Source organism: Conger conger, chromosome 12, assembly GCF_963514075.1.
Source record: "Conger conger chromosome 12, fConCon1.1, whole genome shotgun sequence".
NCBI lineage: Eukaryota > Metazoa > Chordata > Actinopteri > Anguilliformes > Congridae > Conger > Conger conger.
The window spans coordinates 40,687,018-40,714,871 of NC_083771.1; the positions used below are offsets into that span (position 1 = coordinate 40,687,018).

A 27,854-nucleotide genomic window follows, 5' to 3' on the forward strand; every position below is an offset into this window, starting at 1 on the left:
TGCACATGATTATCAGACCCACAAACAAACCTAAGATAAGTTTATTGTACTTAAAAATATGTTGATGTGATCAGTATCTGTCATGTAACTGCAGTGATATGCTTAGTTTTGTATTTTGTTTCAATTAAAATTTGGCTGTGTATCAAGTGAAATTCTACAGTTTAAGCTTACGAGTTACTCTTCCATTCTGTGGCGTTAAAAAAATAGCTCAGTATAAAATTTGAGCTATCTGTGTTTATTTTGATTGTTACACAGTAGTACAAATGTCTCCCAAAAAGCTATCTCGCCAAAAAGCAAGTAAATGGATTATGAAATGGTTTTTGGTATCATTAGGTAGCCAGCTGAATCTTGTCAAGCCAATACAAACTAGCCATTTAACTAGAAGTATCCATTTTGATCCTGCTATTGAAGCGCTCAGTGAAGTTGTTTTTTGTATTTTTTTTTTTTTTTTTTGCTTCTGTGCAACTCTGTGTTCTAACATACCAGTGATTAGTGTTTTGCCTACCTCATCGTTTCTGACATTTTGCCTACAGATTGCAAATAAATCATGTGGTCCTGTGTGTATGAGACTAATAGGCCAGACTGGCTGTCTGCTCAAATATATTTCATGTGGTTTTGTTTCTGAATAAAGTTGTGTGAAGCACTTTCATTTTCTTTCCATTCATAGGGAGGCAGTAAAGAAAGTAAAAGTAAACAAAGAATGTATTGGAAATATGTCAAATTTGCTAAATACTTTTATCAAGTTCACCAAAGCTATTAAAAGTGTAGACTTGTGGTAGCTTTAGACAAACTGTCAGAAGTGTCTGCATTTCAAATACAACAGAGCCTTGTGTGTGTATGGTCCAATCTGTGTACATGTATGTACATGGCACACATACGTGATGTATAAACCCATAGTAGTATCTGGTTATATTGAAGATGTAATGGTCTTGATTTCACAGAATCTGGCTAAACCTGTTTAAGAATGCCTTGAAAAAATAAAGTTCATTTTTCCTATGGGACCCGCGGAGTGCTCCTTTGTCTGTTTTTTTTCTTGCCTTGCACATGCTGTTTTAATTAAGAGTAATGTTCTCAAATGAACCTCTCTTGGGATTACCTTGAAATATCTGTACAATAAGTCATTTGGCTTATTATACCTTCTTGTTGTTTTAGAGACGGAATATTTTTCTTCTTTCACTGCCGAAACTAATGCAGGAATACACAGAGGGCTTGTTTTTTTGCACTTTTCTGGCAAAATTGTTTTATTATAAAAAAAAAGACAGACGCAATTCATCTATCACATCTACACAAGCACATGAATTTATAACTTAAATACATAAATACAGACATCCTTGTCTGCCCTTCAGAAGGGGTCTAGTTCTGACTAAGGGCCAGACGCACAAAGATGAAATACAAGTGATGGAATGGAGACAATGAAAACGAGCAACACAAGGTTCCAGTTTGATCCTGCTTTTTTGAATTTATCAGACCTGCAGTAAATCAGTCAATGCCATACCACCCTGCTCAGTGTTAGGGGGGCTGTCATTTCAGGGGATGGCTGAGGCACATAAACTCAAGACTACAGGACAAAACCAGATCTGGTGCCGCTGTCCAAATTGGGTGAGCGTGACAAAACTCGTCACATTTACAGCACCATCAACACTAACTTAAAAAAAAAAAACGTGACGTGTTTAATGGAAAAAAAGGCCATTTTTGGCCATTTCAATTTCAGGGTAACTGCCAAAATGTTATGGCTGCATTGTGATTTCTTTCTGTATTCGCTGTGAAAAACATGAGTAACATCTGAAATATATGTCTTGGATGGAGGGTTGTAAAACTGCTGGACCAGGCTCCTTGGATTTGATGGTCCACTTTGATGCAGACCAGAACAGAGGCTGACGCCAAGGCTTATTCTTCTGTATCTAATTGTCTCTGCAGGAGCCTGGGGTAAAACAGCAGAGGAGACGTATTACAGCACCTTACACACAAACAGGTACAGTGCAATGTCCATACAAAGTATGTTCCTCAAGGGTACAGCAGCATTACAAATCTGGGCTTCAAATCCATAATCTTGGCTTCCTTGTTATATCATAATAGACACTACTTCCCACTTCTGTCCTATACAACAGCTCCTGCAAACATGCAGTGGTGCTAATCCAGTTTATACATAATGCCAAATTACTCTCTATATCAACTTTTATATGACACAACCATTTATTCATCACGGTTTACTTACTTGCACCTATAATGGAAAAGAACATATTACATTAGAATTGTGATGATGATACATTCTGCAAAGCCTTATATAAGACTAAGACCTGCAGTAAATGAGACATTTCCTCACTCAAAGTCTGGACTATAAACATCACTCTCCATGGCCAGATGGAGAAAACAGGGAGGCATAAGATTCAGATATTTTAATCATGCCGATATGTCAACAGCTCCTTCCATTTATTGCTTAGCGGGGGTCAGCCGGACTGATGCAGGCACACAGCTATTTGCAGTGCTGTTACACAAGATTCAGTTGTTAAAAATCCTTTTGGTATCCATTTTGCTGTTTTCCGAAAGCTGCTTCGACATTCGTTCAAAGGCTTTTAACTCAGCTCGGCTGGAACTACACGACTGTGAGACAGACAAAGCCTGGTTAGCCGTCCTCCGTGTTGAAGAGAGACAGTGCAGAGTGGAGATATCTCTAGACCCACAGGGAATCTGTGGGGTGAGTAGGGTGCATGGAGAGAGAGAGCCTGCGTTGGGCACTCGCAGAAAAGAGTGGGATTTACGCATGGATGCGGAGTATTGAGTGACGAATGCTCGCTGAGGGGGAAGTAAGGCGCGCGGGCAGGCACTCACAGGTCCCGAGACGCTCCTCCAGGAAGCCGATCTGCTCGCTGAGGGAGTCGATGCGATCCAGCTGCTGGATGGAGTGGGTGAGGAACGTGGTCCTCTCCACCATGGCCTCGTCCAGAGACACAGGGAAGAGGCTGCTGACAGGAGCCAGGGCCAGCTGTAGCTTCTGCCAGGAGAGAAGGTGCAGTGTGAGTGCAAGTGCTCCTCACGCCCTCATCCCGTCGGATGGCGTCATAGTGCAGGACCCAGAACCCTGTGTGCCGCTGACATCACGCAGTGTGCCCAATCAATAGCCTATATTTAGAAAACAGCTACAGGGGATATTCTCTACTCTTGCCATTGCAATTGCAAGAACAGAGAGGTTGTCTGCTTCAGTCTAGCTGTAGGGCAGGCCACGGTCAACTGTTAGCTGCCCCTCAGAGTAGCTGCCTCTGTAAAAGTGTTTACATGTACCTCAGAGAGGGTGACTGACGTGTGTCTATAAGGTAGGTCATGCCTGGCTGTGAGCAGTTGCTAGGCCTCAGACAAGTTGGGTGGAAGTTAAACGCAGAAGGAAGCTCTATCAGCAAGTACCCGCGTTCAGAAAATAAATGCTGAAAATAAACATTGTCGAAAATATCCTCTTCAAGTCCACACCCCCATGGTACGGAGGTGTACATTTACCAGCAACATGCTTTACATGAGACAGTTATTTTACTCGAAAGCATTTTTGTACCCATTTAAGCACATTAAACCAACATGTTTTTAAATACTCATTATTGCCTTGGGGATATTCTGCTCAAACGTGCACCCAGAAAAGGCACGTGACATAGTAAGGCATGCTTGGCTTTGATAGGCAGTGTTTAACTGATTGTGTGTCATTAAAATGTCACCGATGAGTGAGAAGGACAGTTTGTGTGAGGTGAGGAAACGTTGGCTGGAGGTCTCTGTGGTGCGTTTCCTAGGGCTGGAACACAATGGCCCCCTGCCGTACCTGTTCCAGCAGCTCCACTCTGTTCTTCAGGATCTGCACCTCCTCGGTCATGTTGTCCGCGGCTGCCGACCCTCCCCCTTTGAGAAACACAACACATTACACAACCTGGTCAGTCCCTGCGGGGCTCCCAGATACCATCTCCCAGTTAGCCACCAAGGCCCAAACTCGAGAAGTGTCCTGAGATAGTCACTGAAGCGTCCCGTCGCGATGTGATTAATAGCCAGCCTGGGTCCCAAAACTAACAGGCCAAGGGGGCTAGGGAATATGAGGCTCGAGGGTTATCCCCCGGCGAATAGATTCCACAGCGTTAGCCACCGAGAGCCCGGAATATGGGAAAGAGAACGCGAACGAGCAGTGTCATAAATAGAAAAACGATCCATCATGCGTTCTGTAAACATGCAGCCCCAAGTCAGGGCCTTTGGCCTCATCCCAGTCCCACTAGCCATCCCCGCGCTCTCTGCTGCACCGTAGGGCAGTATCTGCTCATGTCGCGGACCCTACTGCAGGTCATGTAAATCTGCGCTCTCAGAGCCCCGATCTTTCCCAGATGTTGGCTGTTACTGAGACCTGGGGTGTCGACCCCCCCCCCCACCCCCCCCAGCAGATGGGGTCGGCGGAGCTGGAAAGGGAACAAGAATCCACTCAAGAAAAGCTTCCGATGGAAGAGCGGAGAGTGAGAGCAGGCCCTTGGACGTCCACACTCCCCTCTCTCAGCACCTCGACTGTAACCTGCTTCGGTCAGGCAGCGAGGAGAGAGAGACACTGCCTGCTTCATCGACTTCATCGCACGCTCGGAAACATGGCAGCCCACACGCGACTGCGCTACTCCTAGTCCGCACTGGATTCCAACAGCCTGAACCTGATTCAACAGCAGTGTAGTCCTCCGCATTTCAAGAAAAACAAAAGGCACCCAGCTTCCCGTTTAATGAGGCGGTCTTAAAATAAACCTCCACAACCGAACACTGCTATTTTTGCCCTGAGCTTTTTGCACAACAACTATTTTCTGTTAGATTCAGCATGTTATAATAGCTACAATCAATTCCCACATTGCAAAAATCTGATTGTATGTGTTTGTGTTGTACATACAGTACATGCCTGCTTTCCTGCCGACCACATAATGTCTTACAGCTTCGCCAATATGATATTGATGTTCTGTAGTGAAAGAAACGTTGAACAGCTGACTCTGCAACTTCAGCGATGTGATGCTGGACATTCAGCAACCCTTCCCAGAACTATCCAATGTCAGTTCCACAAACAAACTGGCTGCGTATTCATCGCACTCCTCTTTTCTGCTGATAAAGCAAATAAAGCTAAATAACCGGTCAAAGCAGGCTGAAAAAAGCCCTGTGTATGACTAAAGAGGTTTGTCATGTGTGGGAAACAGAGAACCTCCTTGGGGGTCAGATCAGCTCCAGAGTGGCAGTTTTGAGAGAACTCATGCCTGTACTCAGGGAGGAATGTCCTTGTGTTCTGTCCAACGCTCCAAACAACGGCATTATTTTCCCTGTGTTGCTAGCGTACAATAAACCATCCTCCTCTGGTCATACCGATGGCAGCCCGCACATTTAAATAGTTAAGCTGCAACATATCAGACAGCATCATCCTAAATACTCCATTTCCCCAAAGGAAAGACATTGCTTTCTGACCCATTCTACTAAATTTGGCAAAAGCATGGGTCAGTGACCACATGTAAGGCTCAAAATTCTCATTTCTTACATCGCTTTGGATTCAGGCGATCGTGAAGTGAAACGACAACAGCACTTTCATTCTGATTCCCTAATTAATTCAACAAGTGCACCAAGCATTGGTAGAAAGATCACCAGACATGCTGTTATAAGCACACATACTAATGATAGGAGAACTGATAGACAGTACCAGGCATGTGTAATACTGGTAAACCAAAGGGTCACCATCCACAGACTGGCTAATTCATGGAGTACCTGAGGGGCGACATGGCTCAGGCAGTAAGAGCAGTCGTCTGGCAGTCGGAGGGTTGGTGGTTTGATCCCCCCGCCCGGGCTGTGTCGAAATGTCCCTGAGCAAGGCACCTAACCCCCAAATGCTCCTGACGAGCTGGTCGGTGCCTTGCATGGCAGCCAATCGCCGTCAGTGTGTGAGTGTGTATATGAATGGGTGAATGAGAAGCATCAATTGTACAGCGCTTTGGATAAAGGCGCTATATAAATGCCAACCATTTACCATTTACCATTTACCTGACCGGGAGCAGTCCCATTGGTGGCGTTACCAGTCACAGTGCATTATTACTCACGGTACGAGTTGAGAGTGGCATAGCGCGTACCAAAAGTAATAATGGACCGTGAAGCTGGTGGTCTTCTTCTTTCCAGTAGGAGGCACTGCCGTTAAAACAAGAGGCACGCACACATACACACAGCCACGCACACACACGCTCACAAGACCCGCTGACATTAAATTGAGACTATGCTGATGTTAAGACAACCAAATGTTGTTCCACCTAGGGAACTTAGAATAGGAAATGTAAAAAAGATGAATGGCACCCTTGGTTTTGGCAGACAGACAGGTGCATGTTATTTGAATTTGAGCAGATGAGGGGGGCTGTTCCCTTTATCCTAATCCAGAAGGATCAGTGCAGGATTGAGGACCTGACTCTACCCGGGAGCCTCTGCAGTCTGCTCACCATCTCAGCACCGCAGGGTCACCTGAGCAGTTGCTGAAGATCCCCGCTGCGTTTGATCGTGTTAATAACTGAAAGTGCGCTGATGTTGTAGCTAACAAGTGGATCGGACAACCTGCCCTGAGGCTCTGATTCATATCCGACTCCCCCTGTGGACCAGCGGGACTAGAATAATGCGAGCAGGAAAGCCCAGGAGAGTCCGGCAGAATCCGCTGCCTCAAAAGGGAATGGTGGGGAGAGGGAGGGAGTCTGGGAACGGAAGCCTAGCCGGTCCTGATATTCACACAGCAGTCAGGGCTCACTGGCACAGACACACAGGCTCAGAATAGCCTCGCAGTTTGCTTGCCCTCCCACCCTATGGTAATTGGGACTTAAGAGGCAAAATTTCAGTCCACCTCTAATATTTGTGGTTTGCACACGCAGTTTAAAGGCTTGCTGCTGGTAATGGAAAACACTCTGGGCTGCTTATGAGCCCACACGCTCTGACATTAATTACTGTGACTACAGGGGGCGAGGAATGGCCTACCTGCACGGCTGGTGGGTGGCGGGAGAGGGGCCGGTTTGGGCGGAGCGGGCGGGGTGGGGGGTGGAGGGAGAGGCTCGCAGGAGTGCCCGTCCCATGCCAGGCTGTACCCCTCCCTGCACCCGCACCGATAGCTGCCCGCCGTGTTGACGCAGCGCTGGGAGCAGGGGTTGGGGCCACTGCACTCGTCCACATCTAACAGACAGGAGGGACGTTAGTGAGCGTCGCCATGGAAACGCATCCGAACAGGCACTGCGTTCGCCATGGCAACAGCAGAACAGACCGCGAAGGCACGAGGAGAGCAGCAGTATGCTACATTCTCAAGCGCAATCTATCCCATCTGCTGGCTGTTTAGGACAACGTGCGGAGCCCATAAGACTGTCCAAAACAAAGGAAATCTGTAAAAGATATACACAGAGTACATCTGGCACTATGTGAGGTCTAGCCTTACAGCCCAATGTCCTGGACACTATTACTGGGAATTGTTGCAGAAAAACTAGTGCTTTACCCAAAATGACAAAAAACCAAAGACATGAACAGTATGAAGACTTCTTGTCCGTGGGTTGCTTAGAATGCGAGCATTAGTGAAAGTGATGAGGAGGGGATAAGGCTGTCTCTCAGGGTTGGAGGGCTTACCTGTCTGACAGTGCTGTCCTGTCCAGCCCTGGGGGCAGACACAGTGGTTGGGCCTGATGCAGCTGCCCCCGTTCACACAAGGCTGGGCACACACGGCTGTGGGAGAGAGAAACACATTCGTCATTTTATGACACTTTTTTTATGACAGGATGAAATAAGCTACAAATATTTTTTTTTTAACCATTCTGATCAAAACAAGTTTTTGGCACATAATCCAAAGGGACGTAATGAATGTACTTATGCAGAGCAAGCCAGCTAGAGTGTGACATCTTGGTTTCAACTTTTCATTCTAATGAAGTGCTTTGTCAATAAATTTCGCAATGGTACCAACAGCTGTGTAAATATCAAGATCAATGAGCAACACAAACGTGAGAGACTGAAAGGCGATTCGCTCAAAGAAACATGAGATTTTGCTGTGGTTGAAATCTGCGTCATTGCCCATTGCAATCTTCAGAAAATACATCAAAATAGCTGCGTGTATAGAATGCAGTGTGTATTCTTTCCTGCATTTTGGCTTTATGTTGTGTAAAAAATGCAGAATACAGTATTACCGCGAGCACTGCACAGACATGGCCTGTAATGGTTATATCTGAATGCTCTGAGCATCTGCCACTGAACCGGAGCAAAGACAGTGAGAAATGCACTCACAGTAAATCAGCTGGCTACGATATCGCATGGTCCATGTTTTATGTTGGTCTCATTTCTGTCATTTTGCATTGATCCTAATCCCAGTGAGACCGCAGACTGGAGCGTGCACACACACACACGGTAACTCTAGAACCCCTTGCATGTGCCTGTGAGTGCTTTCGCAGACGTGTGTGATGAGCACTTGAGGCGGTTACCTTGGTTACAGTTGTGCGAGTGGACTCGCCTCCATCCTGGACAGCACTCTGGGTAGAAGTGCGACGCCGGCACTCGATTCACCTGCCGGTAGGATACCCTGTACACTGTCCTGTGAACACAGTCAGGTGTGTGACACCGCACTCAGCACGCTGGTCTAGCTCTCCTGTTACAGTCCAGCAGTGTATTAAAGCAAGTCTGGAGAACTGCGTTTGGTAAGGGTGAGTTCAATTACCCACCAGCAAACTTTCTCAACAAGGGTATAAGAAAAGCAAGTTACGCAGAACATTACACGAAACAGCCTTTTTTGAAGTTTCACTGATAGCTCGGGCCAGATTTTTTTCCTGGCAGCCAAAAAGACATCACAAAATGCTTCCCAGAAACTATCCCAGCCAGTCCAGGGAATTCCAGCAAACATGGCAGAGGCAGAATTATCGGCCGGTTCTCCTACGCGATGACGCACAGCACACATGAGCAGCAGGAGAACCACAAACAGAGGCTGCTGTGCCTACACAAACAAGGCCTGCTGTCACATGATTTCCCACAGTCCAGCCCCATGTTCAGATTAAACACAGAATCTTGTTTCGTCTGTGAGAAAGCGATCCTGAGGGGAAATGGCTGAATTATTCCGTCTTTCTCCATTAATTTTCCACTGAATGGCGGGCCCGGACACAACCAACAGCAATTTTCGACTTTGTATTAATACTCCAATTATATTATTACTCCAATTATTATGATTATTACTATTATAACACAGAGCTAGGGCTCTTACTTGTAGGTGCTGCAGAGTCGATGTCCCTGGCAGAGGGTCATATAGGGCTGGTGGACGGGCTGGACGAATGACTCTGTGTGCAGGACGGTGTTGTGATGAGGGACATTTCTGCCACAAACCCGCCGCCTGCGGAAAGAGCCGACACAAAAACACGCTTCAGCACACGCTGTTCACCGCCCCGTCAGCCTAATGCACGGCCACATCACCTCTGAGCTGCTACGCCAATTACTGAACCATAGCTCATGGCTATGCTACAGTGGCCACCAGTAAGGTGAAATCTGATTACCTGGTAGGCTAATGTTTTTATTTATTGCTGAAATATACTGCATGAATCAAAATAACCATACATTACACTGTGCTCAGGGGCAACTAAAATATTTAACAACAAAATATTAATTTGCCTGGTTTGTGCAGAAGGCTCTCCAACATATGCTTCACTGTCACAGGAAAATTGTGATGAGATTAAATTAAGCATTCTCAGGAGTGAAAATTAGAATTCAACTGACGGGAAATTACACCTATTTATCCTCCTTACCTTTCAAGCATTTGGCCTGAATAGCTGAAGCCATCTGATTTATTTGAAACACGTCGTCCATAAGGACAGAGATTTACAATACTGGACATAAATAAACCAGAAGGCCACAGAATTATGGTCCAGGTGAAGATATCTTAGCATCTGGCGATATGCAAAGTCAATTAATGTCAGCTGTGTCACTCCGTTACTTCAGAACGCCCTGAACCGGACCTCAGACACCATCACTTACTGTAAGCAGGCTTTCTGACCTGTTATTACACCTAACAAAGACATACGAGCTGCTGGGGAATGTGCTGTGCAGTGAGACACAAGCGGACACTTTCAGAGGGAGGAGGACAGGTACCCGGGCTGGCTGAAGTACTGCGGGGTGCAGGTCACATGCAGGAGCAGCACGGAGGAGGACAGGATGAGGAGCGCCGGGGACATCTCTCCTCAGTCAGGAGGTGCTGCAGGTGAGCTGGGGGCTGAAGGAGGTTCTCACGCCCCGGCCTGACTGCGTCTTGTGCAGACTTCAAGCGGAAGACTCCGGCTACCTGAAACCAAACAGACGGAGGGTTGGGCACTGCGGGAGGCGGGCTGTAAAACGGCAGTAACAGGATGTGAAAACAGTGCCCCTCACTCATTAAATCTTGTGGAATTGCCCTGAATTAACTACTTGATGTAGTTATGCACATACATAAGATTGGTTGTTCTCAATTGGGAGAAATTATTGCAAATAATAAATAATAATAATAATAAATTATTATTATTAAATTGGGAGAAAAAATGACAACAAAAACAGAAGGAAACAATGTAAAATGTGCATTCTTTTTCTTAGTCTACTTTCCCACCATTCCCATATGATATTCTGATCACCATACCCATGTGATATTCTGATCACCATACCCATGTGATATTCTGATCACCATACCCATATGATATTCTGATCACCATACCCATATGATATTCTGATCACCATACCCATATGATATTCTGATCACCATACCCATATGATATTCTGATCACCATACCCATATGATATTCTGATCACCATTCCCATATGATATTCTGATCACCATACCCATATGATGTTCTGATCACCATACCCATATGATATTCTGATCACCATACCCATATGATATTCTGATCACCATACCCATGTGATATTGTGATCACCATACCCATGTGATATTGTGATCACCATACCCATATGATATTCTGATCACCATACCCATATGATATTCTGATGTCTCCTCACACATCACCTGCACTGATGCTCTGCTGGTTGCCCTCCTTGTGAAGTAGTTAATGATAAACTGAGAGAAGCTGAATAGTGCTACTGCCCATGGGACCAAACAGGTGCTATAGCAGAAAAGCAGTGCAGGTGACAGATCCGCCCTGGCGTACACTGCCTGGCCATTTAGGGCAGCCATCTTCCCCCGGGGCACAGCGTGTCAAAATGGAGTCAAAAGAGCCCCAGCTTTTACACCAGCACCAGGAAGAGTAAGCACTAGCGACTGCTAAACGGGATATGAACGGTAAAGGTTCCTGTATTACTGTATATATACAACCCTCCTAAGTGTATCCCGCTGAAAATCACCTGCACATTACAGAAGTATTACTGATGTAATTATGAGCGTATCGAAGATAAATATTTCATTTATATTTCTTTAATTTAAAAAAATCCCCAACAGAAAACCTTCCTCCATGTCATCGAACAGAACGGAGAGTGAATCCATAACTGCACTGAGACTAAGGAGAGAAGCCAGCCAGTCTGATCAGAGGATAAGGCAAGCCAGACTAGGGGTAGGCAAAGGAAACAGTATTTCATGTTAAAGTGTGGAATTGATTATCATTCTTACTCTGCTGTCCATTATTCAACCGGAAATGATAAATTCAACATTTCTGCCATTTCAATTTTTGATTTGCTTGCACAACATGTTGCTCACAAGCAACCCATGACACTTCCATTTTTTACACCCACATCTTGAATAGCTCATGTTAATCAATCTGTTTATTTACTCATAACAAACCAAAGCTGATGAATGAATGACTGCAAAGACCTTTCAGCAAAAGTCCCTGGTGAGCAGTCGAAACAGTAAAACGGCAATAACAGACTCAATAAAGACGCAAATGGACCCATCGCGTAGCAGTGGTCCATTTGCCATTGCCTTTGGAGGTTTATCACCCTGAACTGCAGACAAACGCCCACTTGGCTTTTTGATGCAGCCTGTATGTGGGGGATGGCTTGACCTCGCCAGTTGGGCATACATTAAATAGCCGTGGTGACAAGAGAAGCAGAATCGCCCAGACAGAGACATAAACCCAGCCACTCTGTGATAAGGGTCGGCCATTAGGGGGCTGTTAATAAGTCACCAAGCCCTGTGAGGGTCTGGGCCACAGGACGTGGCACCATGGCAGAGCTAATGGCTGGTTTACTCAAGGTTTAGGAAAGAGGTCTCCAGAGATTACAGGCAATTCTGCCTGCCCTCTCGACCCCTCTCTGGCTCGGTGAGGGACGTAATGGCGGGATTGTGACAACTTGAGAGTACCTACCCGACAGTCTCTGGAGAGAGAAAAATGAAAAGCCCCCCACGAGCGTCACCTGAGTTCCCTAATAGAGATATGGGGGGGGGGGGGTTGCTGTATTTACAACACGGTTCCTTTTTTCTCTGTCTGCAAAGGGCTACCATTTCACCACACACAACGCAATAATTCTCCTTTTATTTAGAAGCTTTCCTTTCCAGTCTTTAAACAAAACATTTTGCATAGAATATTATAGTATTTTACAAGGAATATGAGGCCATGGAGCGGGTGTTCCACATTTCAGCTTTCCCCATGAAGGCACATTATAGCCCTCTGCCAGCAGGCTTACTATTATTCACAATACTAAACTGTTCTTTTTCTTCTCTCTTGTGAGCTCTCTTTCAGATCAAATGAAGCACGCAAAAATAAAAACGCTTGCCCTGTAATGTGACAGATTTGTAGAGGGAGTCGGCACGGTGATATAAAAGTCTTCCAGAACCAGGGAGCTGCCCCGGAGTATGTATGAGGTATCTGGCAGAAAGGTTGACCTGAGGCTTGTCTCGCCAGCTTGAAAGGTTATTTATTTGACTTACAACATTCCCAAATCAAGGAGAGCTTGTATAACAGAAAAGATGTACAGTGTCTTCCCTACACTAGAGAGAAAATGTTAAAACTAATGACCTGCACGGTGTCCTCGGGGAAAGTCTTGGAGTGCGCACACAGGACCTCTGTGTAAAAATGGCACAGTCTCTTCCCTTCCCCAGAAGGTGAAGCAGAGTGCTGGCTGACTAATGGTATGCTACTCTGATTTGAACTGGCTCTCTGCCCAGAGGCAGCCCGGAGGCTCGGGTCCAGGTTCATTCAGAAACTGTCACGGCACCGGTTCTGTGCCGGCCTCGAGGCTTGGCTGGGGGTAGCCCTGGCGGAGGGAAGTGCGGACGGATCGACTGGAGCCATTCCCTCTCCCTCCGCTGGGAAGTGAAGACTGAGGAGGAAAATACCCCCAGCAGACAGAATGAGCCAGCGCGGTGTGTGTGTGCACACAGCCACACTCCTCTGTCTGCTTTCAACATCCACAGACCAATGTGCAGACAGAGCACATAAACACAGATTTAGAGATGCCATTAACTCATTGTTAAGGGCTGTTTCGCTGTCAGGAGTGCGGACTGAAATGAATAGCGATCTTCATTAAAGACCTGTCAGCATTTTTACTTTACTTTTATTTAATTACGCCTGGCTGTGGAGATGATCACTGATGATCAAGTTTTCCTTTATATGAACTCTGAGTCAACCTGAAGGCACAGAGAACACATTTCCAAGGAGGGGGCTGAACAATACATCTCAGGCATAGTTTAAGACAGCACATTTTATAGCAAATTTAGTTTTCCTCCCCCCTCCTTGCTTCGACAGAAAAGTTGAAGACTCTGTTTTGATCCGAGATTGACTGACAATGAAGAGCAGGTGGGCTCTCAATTGAATTTAGCCCTGAGTCATGAAGTGATACTTTGGCTGCCCTCTGCGATACCCCCTACACTCCTGCGAGCACTGGATTAGCAGGTATTGTTCCCGGAATGTGTTTGAGTGTCTCTGCCTTCAGTTAAACGAGGCCGTCCAACACAAAGAAAATAAAGGCCTCCCAGAGGAAGCCCGCAGAGGCCCAGTAGAGTGACCCACAGGGGAAGCTGCATGTCCAGCTCCGACAGAGATATGCAGGCCGACAGGCAATTACACAGAGAGAAATGTGTGGAAAGTTCCGGATAGTCCACAGGGCAGAGCCCCGTATTGCGCAGCGGATCTCCACGTCATCGCCCGGTGGCCGCAGAGCCAAGCTCCATCAAACTGGCCAGTGCGGCCGGACTGATGCCTCTGCTCAGCAGGGGCACTTTTCCTCTGACAAGGGGCGAACAAAAGTCGCCGCTGTTTTGACACGGCCGAGGTAATTGGCCGTGCGCTCTCGCCAGTGTTCAGCGTGAAGGCGGGAGGAAAGGGGCAGAATTAGCCGGAGAGCGCTTTTGTGAAAGCATTCCACTTCCTGTAGGGAGGGCTGCTTTAGAGAGTATCAGCCCTCATTGTGAGGAATGGGGGAGTGAATCTTCACTGCACACCTCTAACTTATTTATGAATGGGTTCTTGGAGAAGGGGGAGCAGCCAATAGCATATCTTAGAGCAGAGCAGGGAAAGAAAATCTCTCTCTCTCTCTCTCTCTCTCTCTCTCTCAACTAAAAATAGCACTGCAAGATTTCAAACAGAAAATGAATGAATCTTAGACAAAATTAAATTAGTCAGCACTCAAGAAAATATCACATTACCTGGCTAGTGTAACCAGCTAGAACTCTATACAAAAATGTATCACTCAAAAGTATCATTTTATCTAATTTTATCATTTTTAAACAAACAACAGAACTATTTGCTACTTGCTGCATTGTTATATAATCATCAATCTATTTTTCTTACATCTATGGTATTCCTTAAAACTAGCTTAGGTTTTCAAGAACATCAGGCTAAATGTGCGTAATGCGGCACAGTATTTTTGGAGTAGTGACGATGTCTAATATTGATTGTCTAATGATGATTGCTGCAACCAACGGCATCAGTGAGAAACTTAATTGACTATCACAAAGAGACAATATCACTACGATGCACTGAAGAAAATAGCAAAACGGGAAAATATAGCCTTGTTATGCCACTGGTATGTTCTATGTAAAGCGTTCCAGTACACTGTTTGGAAACAAATTAAGTGGTCTAACTTATCTGCAGGGAAAAGTTGCCTTCCAAGACAAATCGTGGCCAACAGAGAGCGCTGTTTCACAATAAATATATAATTACTTTACTCATTCACTGTTTGCGTGAGTTTACCTAAGTTATTTTACCATGCCGTAACCTGCTCGAGAAAAGATGAATGAATGAAGCACACTCATTTTAAAAACTGTAAATCCATTAAGCAAAACTATTAATCGCATAAGAACCAACATATGTGGTCATGTCAATACAGCAACCGTATCATACGCGCATGACCTATCGTTTTGCATTATGACAGGAATAATCAATTCAACGAATGTGTGTGTAGTCACGATTATGACACTGCATATGAGATATTCTGTTATTTCACCAAGTTATAGCTACAATGTAAACACTTCATAAACTTACTTGCCAACGTAGCGTTCTTTCTGATTTCACAAACGTTCCCTATGAACAAGAAAACTGACTTCCAAGATACGTTCCAAATTCACAATTCCCAGAAAATTGGTCAGTGTTTATTAATCAAACTCCAGCAAAAAGTGAGATCCAAAGCGTAGTACTCGTTCCTCTCAAATCGAAGGAGCGTTGGTATTTATCCCTTTACGATTTCGTATTCCTGTTTAGTGCTGTTTCGAAGTTACAGGTTTGTTCTCTGTCGGCTTTAACATTAACTGTCAGACCGCGCAGGGGGGCACTCCAGCCCTCCTCTCATCAAGCCAGCTGGAAGCCTTACGACCGCAGCGCCAGGTCAACGATACACTCAGCGTGACGTAATAAAAACGGGAACTTCACCTGGATTTGGAGTGCCAAACATGTGAAACCGCGATTGACAGATGTCTAAAAGTATTTATAGTTGAGAATCTCTTTCTAGCATAGGGAAATATGGCAGCCAGTATTTGGCTGTAGTGAATAGCGAATGGTGGAGTGAATTACATGAGTTTACAGTAGCTATCCCAAGTCTGCTTCATTTAATTATGGACAGTAGGTTGTCGAAGTAATTAATTAGCCTACCCTAATTAGGCTATAGGTTGGACCGCCATCAATCATATATATATATATTTTTTTTAGTAAATGAAACACTGACAAAACGCACGAGTCAAATTCCAAATGCAGTCAAATGTAGCATATTAACGTAATGCTACGGAATATTATATTTTGTTCCATATCAATGCAGAGGTGTGCGCATATACAGGCCTAGCCTATAAACCATGTATAGTAGACTAATTAGCACGCATTTTTATAAAATTAGGCTACATTTGCATATGAGAGTAGCCTACTTCCCCATAAAAAAACTTGAAAAGCTGCTTTAAGTGCATAACAAAATACTTATGTGAAAATGGTTGTGATGTTTTGAAAATTTAACAAATGGTGCGATCAGTCTCAATAGCCTTGCAGCGCTGTGCGCAGTTTGTAAGAGTTTATCTTTATTTAGTCACAACCATTTAGTCGGCGTACTAAAAAAGTGGCCAGCACTACACCTGCCAACAAGAACTGCGCCCGTTCAGTTTGAACAGTAGGCTACAATAATAAAATAAAAATCTATAAAAAGGTACGCTAATGTTCAAAATGAGTCAACGCATTATTGGTCAAATGAAACCTGGAACATCAGCTCAACAGGATAGATAAAAATGCTTTGTATGTTGGACATACTTATGACCCAACCCTCATAGGCTAATAATACAGGCATAAAACCGACAATGGTGACTGATTATTGACCTAATTCTTACATGCATAAGTAGTGAATATATTGCTGTAGAAAAATGTTTAATCACGTCAAAACGTGGCAAAACACAACCAAGAGGATACCTTTAGCTAATAAATATTTTGCAAATAAATAAATAAATGAATACACATCGTCATAAATAGGCTACTGGTCTGAAATCTACACTTATGGCTATCGCATAAAACACAATTACATAGGCTGTATTTATTAGCCAGAAAGTTATGCTTACCCCCAGATTCTGAAGTAGCACGAGGCTCCTCTGGTCTTGTGAAGAGCTGCGGCCATAGACACCAACCCCAACCACTTGACAGGCGGTTTACCAAACTCTTCCATCGTTTCAATTTCTTTTAAACTCATCCCAAAGTTTTTATTAGGATATAACCCACGGTTAAGTTCTCGATGTTCCCTGTTGAACCGGCTGGAGAGAAATGAAATGCCTTTGGGTGTTTTTCAGTTGCTTTTTATGCTGGCCTTCCTGTGGAAGTCAGGAATTGGACGGACAATCCCAAACCGGAATTCCTGTGTGTGTTTCGAACTGATAAAACCGTTTTTACAGAACAAACATGCTCCATCCTGCTCAAACTGCTTAATGAGCCACATTTTTCAGCATATCCTATCCCACATGCCTGTGCTAAACACATAGAAAGTGAGCTGCTATTTTCAGCCCAAACAAGAGGGCCTTAGACTCCCTCCATTTTAAGACTGAATTAATTTTTTGAGATTTCAGATTTTATTGGAAAATAACAGACACAAGTCAAATGTGCTGAAGTACAGAGACAACGCAACACAAAAATTGACCCTGTCCAAGTACTTACGGACTGCTCTATATACAGGCTATAACTGATAAAGCATGCATGGTGTTTTCACCTGTCACAAAAGTTACATGAATAAAACAAAAGATCCAGAATTACATTTCACGGCATGGTTCATTGGTACACTGCCGTGTCCCAGGTCGTATCCATTGCATAAGCTACTAGGCTTATTTTTAAGCGACCCAAATGAGTATGTGACTTCCTAGAAGAGTTTATATTGAAGTATGTGTGGGTACCGGGTATATATATTTCAGTCATACTTTTATTAATGACAAGAGTTCCACCTGACACACTATGCTATTCCTGAAGCATTTTAGTCTGGAACACTACAAAAGTTCTAAATTTAGGTAGCTGAAGCATGTGTCACCAATTCAGAAGGTAGCTGTGGTTAGTACTACATGCATTAAAACGTTTTAGCTTTCTTGCTAGTTTTTCCTGAGGTGTAGAATAGAATAAAGCCAAGTGACACACAAAACCAAGCTCTTGCAGGAATAGGTTACCCAGTCAACCTATCATGCTTTTGTTGTTTGCCATGGGGCTGTAGCTTGTCCTCTCTTAAACAATCAAATAAAGCCAGTCATCTTCCACTGATGCCCAATGTGTGCTTCTGGCTTAGTATTTCCTCTTCCTTGGATCACTGGCAAGACACTGCTGCTTTATGTTATGGAATAGCCATTTTCCCTTTGAAGTCCTTCTGAAGACTTTAGTTTGTGAACCTGAGCGAAGAACATTGTTCTGGCTACAGCTCATAGATGTTCACAGGATCAACAGTGTTCGCTCATAAGTACCTGATACAATCGAACATAAAGTTATGTACAGCAGTATGTAAGGTCATGCACAATTTCACCATGCGTGTTTCGAATTTAAACAAATTCACAGAATCCTTTTTTCAGAATCTGAATTATTATGGTTTTACCATGTTAAGATTAACTTAAATGAAGTTTGCAATATTGGCATCAAATTGGTTCAAAGAAGGAACTTCCATTAATTTAATAAACAGACAGGGCTCTGATTCAAACATACTTTTTGGCAACATATTTAACATATTTCATGGAGACGACATGCAGAAGAAATACACACCACCACCACCAACATCAACAACAACAACAACAATAATAATAATAATAATAATAATAATAATAATAATAATAATAAAGCAATTTCGTGAAAAGAGCCATTTCAAGAGTCACAGCTTGATTGAACGAGAGCAAAAACTCAAGTTCTTATTTATTTATTTATTGTTTTGAGACTGTCAGTAGACCTTTGAATAGTGTATTAATTATGTGCTGGGGTCCCATGTTTAATTAGGTCCCATGTTTAATTATTGTTTGGTTTTGGTAAGATTGTGGAGCCCCGGGCTTTTGGCGTAATTGAACTTCTCTTTTCTGTTTCAAAAAAGCAATTATAACCATGTTGACTTAGGGTGATGTAGGCACTAGCCATGCTTTAATGCACCTAACCTATGATTAATATAGCAAATGCGTAACTGTTAATAAAAATGTGGACGAGGGCCAGTGGTTTGGATGGAATTTGGAGGTTAGAAAAACAACTGTGTTAGGGAATAATACGTGATGGGGGGGGGGGGGGGGGGGTGTTCCTCGTTACGAGTCATTAATCAGGTACTATTTTCAAATTTTGTAGCTTTTTAATGTAAGAACGTACAATAGATAGGCAAGAACAGTCATATTTTTTCAATATTCTCTGTGATGTATGTGACAATTAGATCACTATAAGGAAAACATGACATTCTTAATTTTGAATTCTTAAATGCTTATGTTGTGTGTCTTTATTTCAGCAGTGCTCCAAAGAAGCACTATGAAGCTCTGACAGAATGGGATGAAAGGAATATACTGCCCAGCCCCTGAACTGAGAAAGAACTGCAGTTCCCCCAGCACTTCCATACTGAATGCCCAGAAATGGATAGATTTGCAACTAGTTTGGTCTGAACGGGAATCAAACCTAAACCCTCAAAACACATGACACAGCCCCCTCAGAAGAACCATGATTTGCTCTTTCCAAAATAAAAAAAAACAGAGGTCCCATCCAGGGGAACTGACAGAGCTTATCGCTGGTTGCCGGTGGTGATGTAACTGTAGTGCACACGCATTCACTTTGAAGCAACTGAGAGTCTTGTATTCACAGCCTTCTGATATCCTCTCAAAATCAGTCGCCCACAAAGTCATCTCTGCCTGATTTCCACTTCCTTTTCATTCGTCATGCCATTCAGGAACTGCATTAATATATGCAAAATTGTGAGAAACAGAACAAGCTATCCCTTTCAGTCTGTCTCTCCCCATCTATATTTGACTTTAGAGGTTGTTCCACGGCCTTCGGTCATATTGGATGCATTTTGGCCCGTGTTGATATTGCAAAATGCCAAATGTAATACTGCTCTATAATCATACTGAAGTGCCATTATTAGGACTACAGGGTCAAAATGTGCTGTGTTAGGGATTCATGGAACTAATCTTCCAGCACAGTTCACATTTTCCCTGGTAACAATTTTATAGTTCCGTACAGAACTGTCTTTAACCACCAGAGTAATGGCACGGCTTAAAAAAAAAGCCAGAAAAAAGTAACTAATATTATGTTGCATCACTTTCATGGTCACAGTTTAGTGGACGCCAGGCGGTGGAGAGAGAGAGATAGTATTTCTGTGTGAACATTAAAGAGCAAGCATGCTCTTTCACCCAGTGGCCCGTTGTATTTATTCCTTTCATATCTGTAATGTGAAATTGCGTCTCAGCTATTGGTGTATCATCATTACTGGACTAGGACAGCAACAGTGAGGGAGTGTATCCAGCACTACCACGTGGGAACACATTGGCTGCAGGGTCGCAGGTGAAAATAGGCTGAGGTGAGCATGTGAGGACATAGGGGTGTATGCAGTTATCTTTCTCTCTCTCTCTCTCTCTCTCTCTCTCTCTCTCTCTCTCTGAGACATTTCACCTTAGACTTTGACTTAGACTACTCTTTCTTTGAAAACAAACCTGGACTGTTCCACATTCATTCGAATCTTAATTATCCAGATTTTGGCCGAAAAGGGAAAGAAAAGAGGACTGCAGGAACACTTCCTGTCAGAAAGGAAGCAGGAAGTGGCTGGCGGAGAGAGATGTTGAAGTCTGGTCCCTTGAAACAATAAAAATCTCACTTGCGCAGGAAACGGATCTGCGTCAAAGGGGACCTGACAGATTTTGGGAAGGGCAGCAGCGCTGACCCTGCGGAGAAGAGAGAAACTAAGTGACCATTTCAATAAAGTCTTCAGTACGCTACTTTCTTCAGCCCAACAGAGGCAGTCCCTTCTGAACGCAAATTGCTACAAAGACTGCTTCAGCTGATGGTTGACATTATTTACTATCTATGGGAAGACCTTAAGATTTGGAGGGCATACTGTCAATATTATTGATGCTGAGAAATAAATCTGAAATACAGAGAGTTCCCACGGTGCACTTTCATTGATTGTTTGGCCAGAAAATAGTACTCCCATGATTATTAAGAAATGCATCTGTGCCAGTGTTTGGTTTCATGAACAGTTATTTGGAAAGATTTGCCTTACAAAGGGCATTACATCAGTAAGGTATAATATATTGAAAATAGCTTAGTCACATTCAACATCTGAAACCACTAGATGACAGTCCATGATGTACACTCCAATATGCACTGGAGAATATAGATCAACATGCACATACATACATTTATCTGCCATTTTTCAGATAAAAGAGAAGAGCTGTCCTTTCTCTCTGGGATTATGACACAACCCCCCCTCCCTGAACCCCACCCCTCCATTTCCAATCCAAAATGCTGACATGATTTCCACCGCAAGGAGCCAAGCAGGATATCCTGGCTCCGAAGGCCTGTGCCCTCCTTCCTCTTCAGAAACAGCCAGGCACCCTCACAAGGGGGATGAAACAGCCGGGCACCCTCACAAGGGGGATGAAACAGCCAGGCACCCTCACAAGGGGGATGAAACAGCCGGGCACCCTCACAAGGGGGATGAAACAGCCGGGCACCCTCACAAGGGGGATGAAACAGCCGGGCACCCTCACAAGGGGGATGAAACAGCCAGGCACCCTCACAAGGGGGATGAAACAGCCGGGCACCCTCACAAGGGGGATGAAACAGCCGGGCACCCTCACAAGGGGGATGAAGCAGACGTGCATCCCTCTGACTAACACAGTTAAACCAGCCAGGGTCAAGCTCCAGTTATCCTGCTGTCTATACTCTCATCCACACAGATATTATTTTATTTGTGAGTGCGATAAAATGATAATAGCCCTGCGATATTAGGCACAGTAGGCACATCTACCTTGTGAAAATCCAGTCTAAAACTATTAAATAATAATGACATATCTCTTTTCCTGTCTCACGTGGTGCATTATTGAAGATTATTGTGCCATGTTGTTGTTGTTCTGTCCATCAATTCCTGAGTGAATTGCGTTAAACTAGCAAGTACCTTTATTTCTATATTTGGAAATTGAATCCACAGATATGAATACCACAGTGTAGAACATTTTCACCATCTTTAAATCTGGTCGGCCCATTATAAGAGTCATTAAATTATATACTGTACATATGGCAACAAGTACTTGAGTCATGTGATGCTTAGATTACATAGATCTCACGTGTAGCCATCCTCCAAAAATCTTGGTCATTGTCATGTTTTGCATAAACCTTATAGTGTTGGATTCGAGGCAGCACGAATGGTGCAGAGGGTGGCACTACCGCCTCTCAGCAAGGAGGTCCTGGGTTCGAATCGTTGCATGTTCTCCCTTGTTTATGTGGGTTTCCTCCAGGTACTCCAGTTTCCTCCCACAGTCCAAAGACATGCAGGTTAGGCTGATTGGAGAGACTAAATTGCCTGTGGGTATGAGTGTGTGAGTGAATGGTGTGTGTGCCCTGCGATGGACTGGCGACCTGTCCAGGGTGTATTCCTGCCTTTTGCCCAATGTATGCTGGGATAGGCTCCAGCCCCCCCTGCAACCCTGTTCAGGATAAGCAGGTTAAGATAATGAATGAATGAATGTTTGAAAAAAAGTTTTGCCTGTGCCTTTTACAGAAGCCTTACTGTAGCTGTGAAATAGACCTTAGCTAATTGATTTCCGAACAGAGTGCATTGTACATTTCTCGAGTGTGAGCACATCGCAAAAATCCTCTGTCGACAAATTCACCGGCCAATGGCATTGCCCTGCAACTGTAATTTGAAGTAGGGGTTTGATCCACATTCCATTAAATATCAAGAGGAAAAGAACACATAACAGCAGTGAGTTCATTATACTGTTACAATCAAATTCCGTCTCCCTTTTGCCCAACATTTGGGCAACCATGGGAGTTGAAGCCAAATTCCCTTAAAAGCAGTCAGAAACAGGAGGCTTCTAAGGCATCAGCCTCCTACAACCGTGTAGTCCCACAGAATGAAAGGCAGAAAAAGTATGTCTTAATCTACAACAAACTTTTACTGTCCTAATGTTTATTTTAAGAAAATACTTTTTGTCAAATTAAAAAAATATATTTCCTCAAGAGTAATATCATCAAAAGGAAGGAAATTAAGTTGCGGTAAAATGCATTCATGGACTTTTGGAGATTGATGTCAAAAATAATCTATGGTTTTCTGCTATGTGTGTATAATTTCCACTAAGTGTATCCAGAGGTTTTGCTCCAGACTGCTGAGAAGGGGAGGGAGACCAGAAGTATGATGACTAACAACCTTCTCATCGTAACAGAGGAACAAATTTAAACACATTCTGCCCTGCCACTGTTCTAATCCACAAATGCCAAATCCTTTGTATATACAGGCTCATGGCCTTATGGACTCTTTTGCCTAAAAAGCTGCTAAATGTACCATGTTTTTGCAAATATACAGATGCAAGTACTTCTAGTCAGTTGTACCGGTTTCGACATATTTGTACACATTCCTTGACAGCAGTTACAGGGAAGAAAACCATTATAGATTATAAACAGAGATATTGAGTAACTCGGGGTGGCATATTAATTTATGCTTTGGCAAAAGCCCATCAGGCCACATGTGGATGAGCCTGTCTCTCATTACCCATAAATCGATTCAGTTTTTTATGCTTTGAAGTGTTATACCCTTGCCTGGAATGACTCCATGTAAGACTATCAAGGTAGGCAGTAAAATCAGAGTAGTTTCTGGGTCCGTGAAGAATGACATGACATTGACCTGTTCAAAAGTTTAAATACCGATATTGGCATGGTGGAGTTTATAGCATAACGTGAAATGACTTGCAACCAAGTGGATATCGCCAAAAGCAGGCTGGTGCAGGCCCATGCACTGTTGCATATTAATGGGACACCGTTCTTCTGCACAATAAAAGGAGCCGTTCTTCTGCACAATAAAATGTCCAGTGGTAAATAATCTCTAACAGAGTACATCTGAGTCTAATCGGGACCATATGTACACTGTAAGAGTTGATTTAACACTGAACATGTTACTGTGTGTTACTTTAAAGTGAGACAGCAGCCTCACCGATGGCTGAGATCCAACTGATGTGTCTGAATATCCAGAACTGACTGACAGAAATTGTGACTGACAGAAAAAGCGTTGGGGTCGGGCACACAGAATTTGCTTGGCTGGTGGCCTGTTTTTTTGGTACATGCTATTATCCACTATGGTTATGACAGACCTTCATAGCAAAATGTAAGATTGAATGTGATGGTCTAACCCCTTCAGTATAAACATGCCAGTCAGGTTAACAGCATGGAAGAAAGCCTCCAATATTCTAGTGCTATTGCTTTGATAAGCAGAGCCATCATTGTTATCAAAATAATCTTCGAGAGAAGGGTGAAAATTAAATTGGTTTCAAAATCACATTTTCTAGATAAATGCTTCCCTTCAGGCCGAGCATCCTTCGTTGTTTTCGCGGTCACATACCCACTGGCACACAAGCAACACAGCAAAAGGGGAGTGGGTCTGCTAAAGTGGATAATCTGCATGTGTGCACAGGAGCAAATGCTTGAAAAAACAAGCCTCACAAATGTCACCCCTTTGTTCTGAACACCCCCCTCCCTTACGCTGAGTTCACGAGTCAAGCTGCCCTCTTAAACTGCTCGCAGTCAGTAACAACATCACCGTAACACCCAGCGAGTGGCAGCCTGTCAACAACGTCAGGAAAAAACTGCATTGTGTGTTCTGTTTCTGTAACCCCAGGGGGCTATAACAGTAAAAACGGGGGCTAGTTGTACAGCACAGGTAAGAAAACTAATCACCAAGCCAAGCACCTGCCACAGGTAATTGGTTAAATAGACACTGTTTCCCAAGTGGTGAATAAGCAGAGGTAATAACACAAAAGTAATCGGTAAGGTTTACTATATTCAAATGCACTTCCAGAGACTCAGAGACTTCCGAGAATCAGGCTGTGTGCCTAACGGAAAATTGTTGTAATCCCAATGTAAATTGGAAGCATGCTGACAACAGTTCCCTACTGGGTCATTACTGCAATTGAGGTCTTTCAACCAAGAACTACAGGATTACTGGAAATCCGGCAGCAAAGAGCACATATCTGTGTCAAATTTGAACAGATCCTGACAAACTTATTGTCTTTTACTGCCATGATTTGCACCATATCATGTCAAATGAATATTAGTTGTTCACTCTGTCTTCTCTGACATTTGAAAATCCATTAGAGAATATAATTCAGGTTCAGCTGTTTTTCAGACCAAACCCCAGAACGGGGAAGAAATGTGATATAAGTGACTTTGACCATGGAATGATTGTTGCTGCCAGACAGGGTAGTTTGAATATCTCAGAAACTGCTGATCTCCTGGGATTTTCATGCACAACAGTCTCTAGAGTTTGCAGAAAATGGTGTGAAAAACAAAAAGCATCCAGTGAGCAGCAGTTCTGTGGGCAAAAACGTGTTGTTAATGAGAGAGGTCAGCGGAGAAAGGCCAGACTGGTCAAAGCCTACAGGAAGGTGACAGTAATGCAAATAACTACACATTACATAACAGTGGTATGCAGAAGAGCATCCCTGAACACACCACTTGTCAAACCTATTCAGTGGAAAGGCTGCAGCACTAGAAGACCAATAAGTCGAAAAAACAAGTCTCATAAATACCTAATAAAGTGCTCACTGGGTGTAGATTGCCATGAGGAGTTGACTGTCTGGGAATCCAAAAAAAATGTTGACCCACCCACAACATGTCCTCCCTTTTCCTTTTCCATTTGTGGTAACTCACTCCCCTATATTTTCCAGTTTTCCTGTTGTTCCTTTTGTATAGTTAATTTTTATAATGTTAATCCACATACTTACTACCAATTATAACATTGGTATGATCATTTGTGTGATGGCTTAAAGCCATTTCATTGGGAGTATCTAAACAGTTCTGTGCAAAACATAAACCAAAACTCGCAATCGGTTGGGCACTTCTGATTAGCATGTGAGCCGCGGTGATCTGATTTTCCCCAGGCCCTGTGTGCTGCAGATACCACAGCTCCACCCTGGGGACTGTGGTCTGGGCCGAAGTCCTGCAGCAGAGCCGTGGGGTTGGGGGCATGGCTTCGACGGGAGAGAGAGAGAGAGAGAGAGGGAAAGAGAGAAGGGTGGTGCAGGATGTGCACAGGGTGTGGTACACTCCCATTCTCACACACAAACACAGCTTCACAGAATGTCTTTTCCCTCTTGCTCCGCACGGGGTTAATGAACTTGTTTTGAATTCCTTTGCCCTTGACAGGAATTACATTCCGAGCCTCGAAAATAATTTCCCGAACAAAAGGCGGAAGTGATGTGAGTGGTTCCCCCAAGTTTATCTCGAGCCCACAGTCTCGGCCTGGCGAACCAATTGCACCCCCGCCCCTCCCCTCTTCACTCTGCACCCCCCGCTGTTCCTTCTCCTCCACCGACGGGAGGGGACGCTCATCTCTGTCAAGGTGCTTCCTGCCTGAGTCCATTGAAGTTAAAGAGGCTGGTTTTGGTGAACACTTTAGGATACATGGCAGCTCATGGCCATATATTCAACCTGTTGTGGCCTAAACCGCTCAAGTCTTGTGATGCGCTGTCTTAAGACGCACTGAGGCCGCCACGGCCAGTGGAGGGCATTTATAGCTGATAGCACAGCTCAGGTAATATTTATACAATTGGCAATACTGGTAGTTTATTAATAACTAATGATTATTCAATTTATTAAATAGTATGGTAGCTCATCTTCTGTTATGATCATGCATACAATGCCGGAAAACTGAAAATACAAATACAAACAGTATGCCACCTGCATTATAATATTAATAGACCACGTTAAATATGCAGTATGCCATAACAGCAAGGTGATATGTGGTCATACCAGCCGGAAGTGAAAACTTGATTAATTGAAACCATTAAAAGGGTAAACATCAGTATACATTTTCATGATACTACTGAACCCATAGGACAGAGTCCACAGGGTCATTACATTAATAAGAGTGTAACATACTATGGAATTTGTGTGAAGACATTTTAGATGCAGCTTCAGCATTCCCTAGCTCTAGCAACAATATGATAATAAAGGTAATCCTTCCCAATATCCCAATATCTTGTATCTACTCACTATTAATCCAAGATCCAAGGGGAAAGTGTGAATAAAATGCTCAACCTGAGATTGATGGTAACAGCACTGAAGCTGCATTCAATATATTTGGCTCTATTTCTTAATTTTCAACATACAACAGAAACAAAATTTCATGTCAAAGAAGTGAAGGATCTGTTGAAAAACAGATTTCCAGGTTTGGATTTCGTCATTTAGTTTGCGAGAGAAGTCAGTTGGCTGAAACCCCAGGAAAGACATTTACCAAATGTTTGATTTATGGCCACGTTTCCTTCACTTTCTCAGGTCTTCAGAGACAGTGATTCCAGGTTTATGGTGCAGGGCACAGGTGCAGATGCATTAATAGCCCCCAATAAAAGTCAGCTGTTTTCTCTATTTACGCTGCCAAAAAAATAAATAAATTGTGTTTTTGCAATTGTTGACTAAACAGCAGCATTAACTGTATCAGCTAAACTAACATACTACCTAGTTCAACTTAAGAATGGCTATTTATTTAATATAGTTCTTGTAGCAAAGGAACTGGCAGAACTATCCACAGTTCATTAGACAGGCCCAATGTGAGCAATAGTGAGTTAGAGCCTGAAAGGATGAGCAGGGATTCTTCGCCAACAGAGAGAAAATGACCAGTGTAACCTGAGAAACAGAGACATGAATTCAGATTTAGGTGCGTTGCCTGCTCCCAAAATTGCGACATAAAGCTTAAAACCTCAGGCAGAGCCGGATTTCAGTTTAGATGCAGTATGTTCCGTTTCCTGAGAGTGGAATGAATGACATAAATTA

General features: G+C 43.6%; 1 protein-coding gene across 2 annotated transcripts; it reads right to left on the reverse strand.

The window, feature by feature from the left end:
- Window positions 1-1,209: 1,209 nt before the first annotated feature.
- egfl7 (EGF-like-domain, multiple 7) lies at window positions 1,210-17,139 on the reverse strand. 2 transcript variants are annotated; one of them, XM_061215717.1, is made up of 9 exons: window positions 16,955-17,139; window positions 10,102-10,291; window positions 9,224-9,349; window positions 8,454-8,563; window positions 7,612-7,707; window positions 6,979-7,170; window positions 3,800-3,876; window positions 2,830-2,992; window positions 1,210-1,921 (listed from the first exon to the last, which is right to left on the reverse strand). In XM_061215717.1, exons 2-9 carry the CDS (start codon window positions 10,182-10,184, stop codon window positions 1,902-1,904), a joined length of 867 nt encoding a protein of 288 aa, XP_061071701.1. In that variant the 5' UTR covers window positions 10,185-10,291; window positions 16,955-17,139; the 3' UTR covers window positions 1,210-1,901. The 2 variants fall into 2 exon arrangements, with proteins under 2 accessions (XP_061071701.1, XP_061071700.1); XM_061215716.1 differs by having other exon boundaries at window positions 1,210-2,992.
- Between the last annotated feature and the right edge of the window lie 10,715 nt (window positions 17,140-27,854).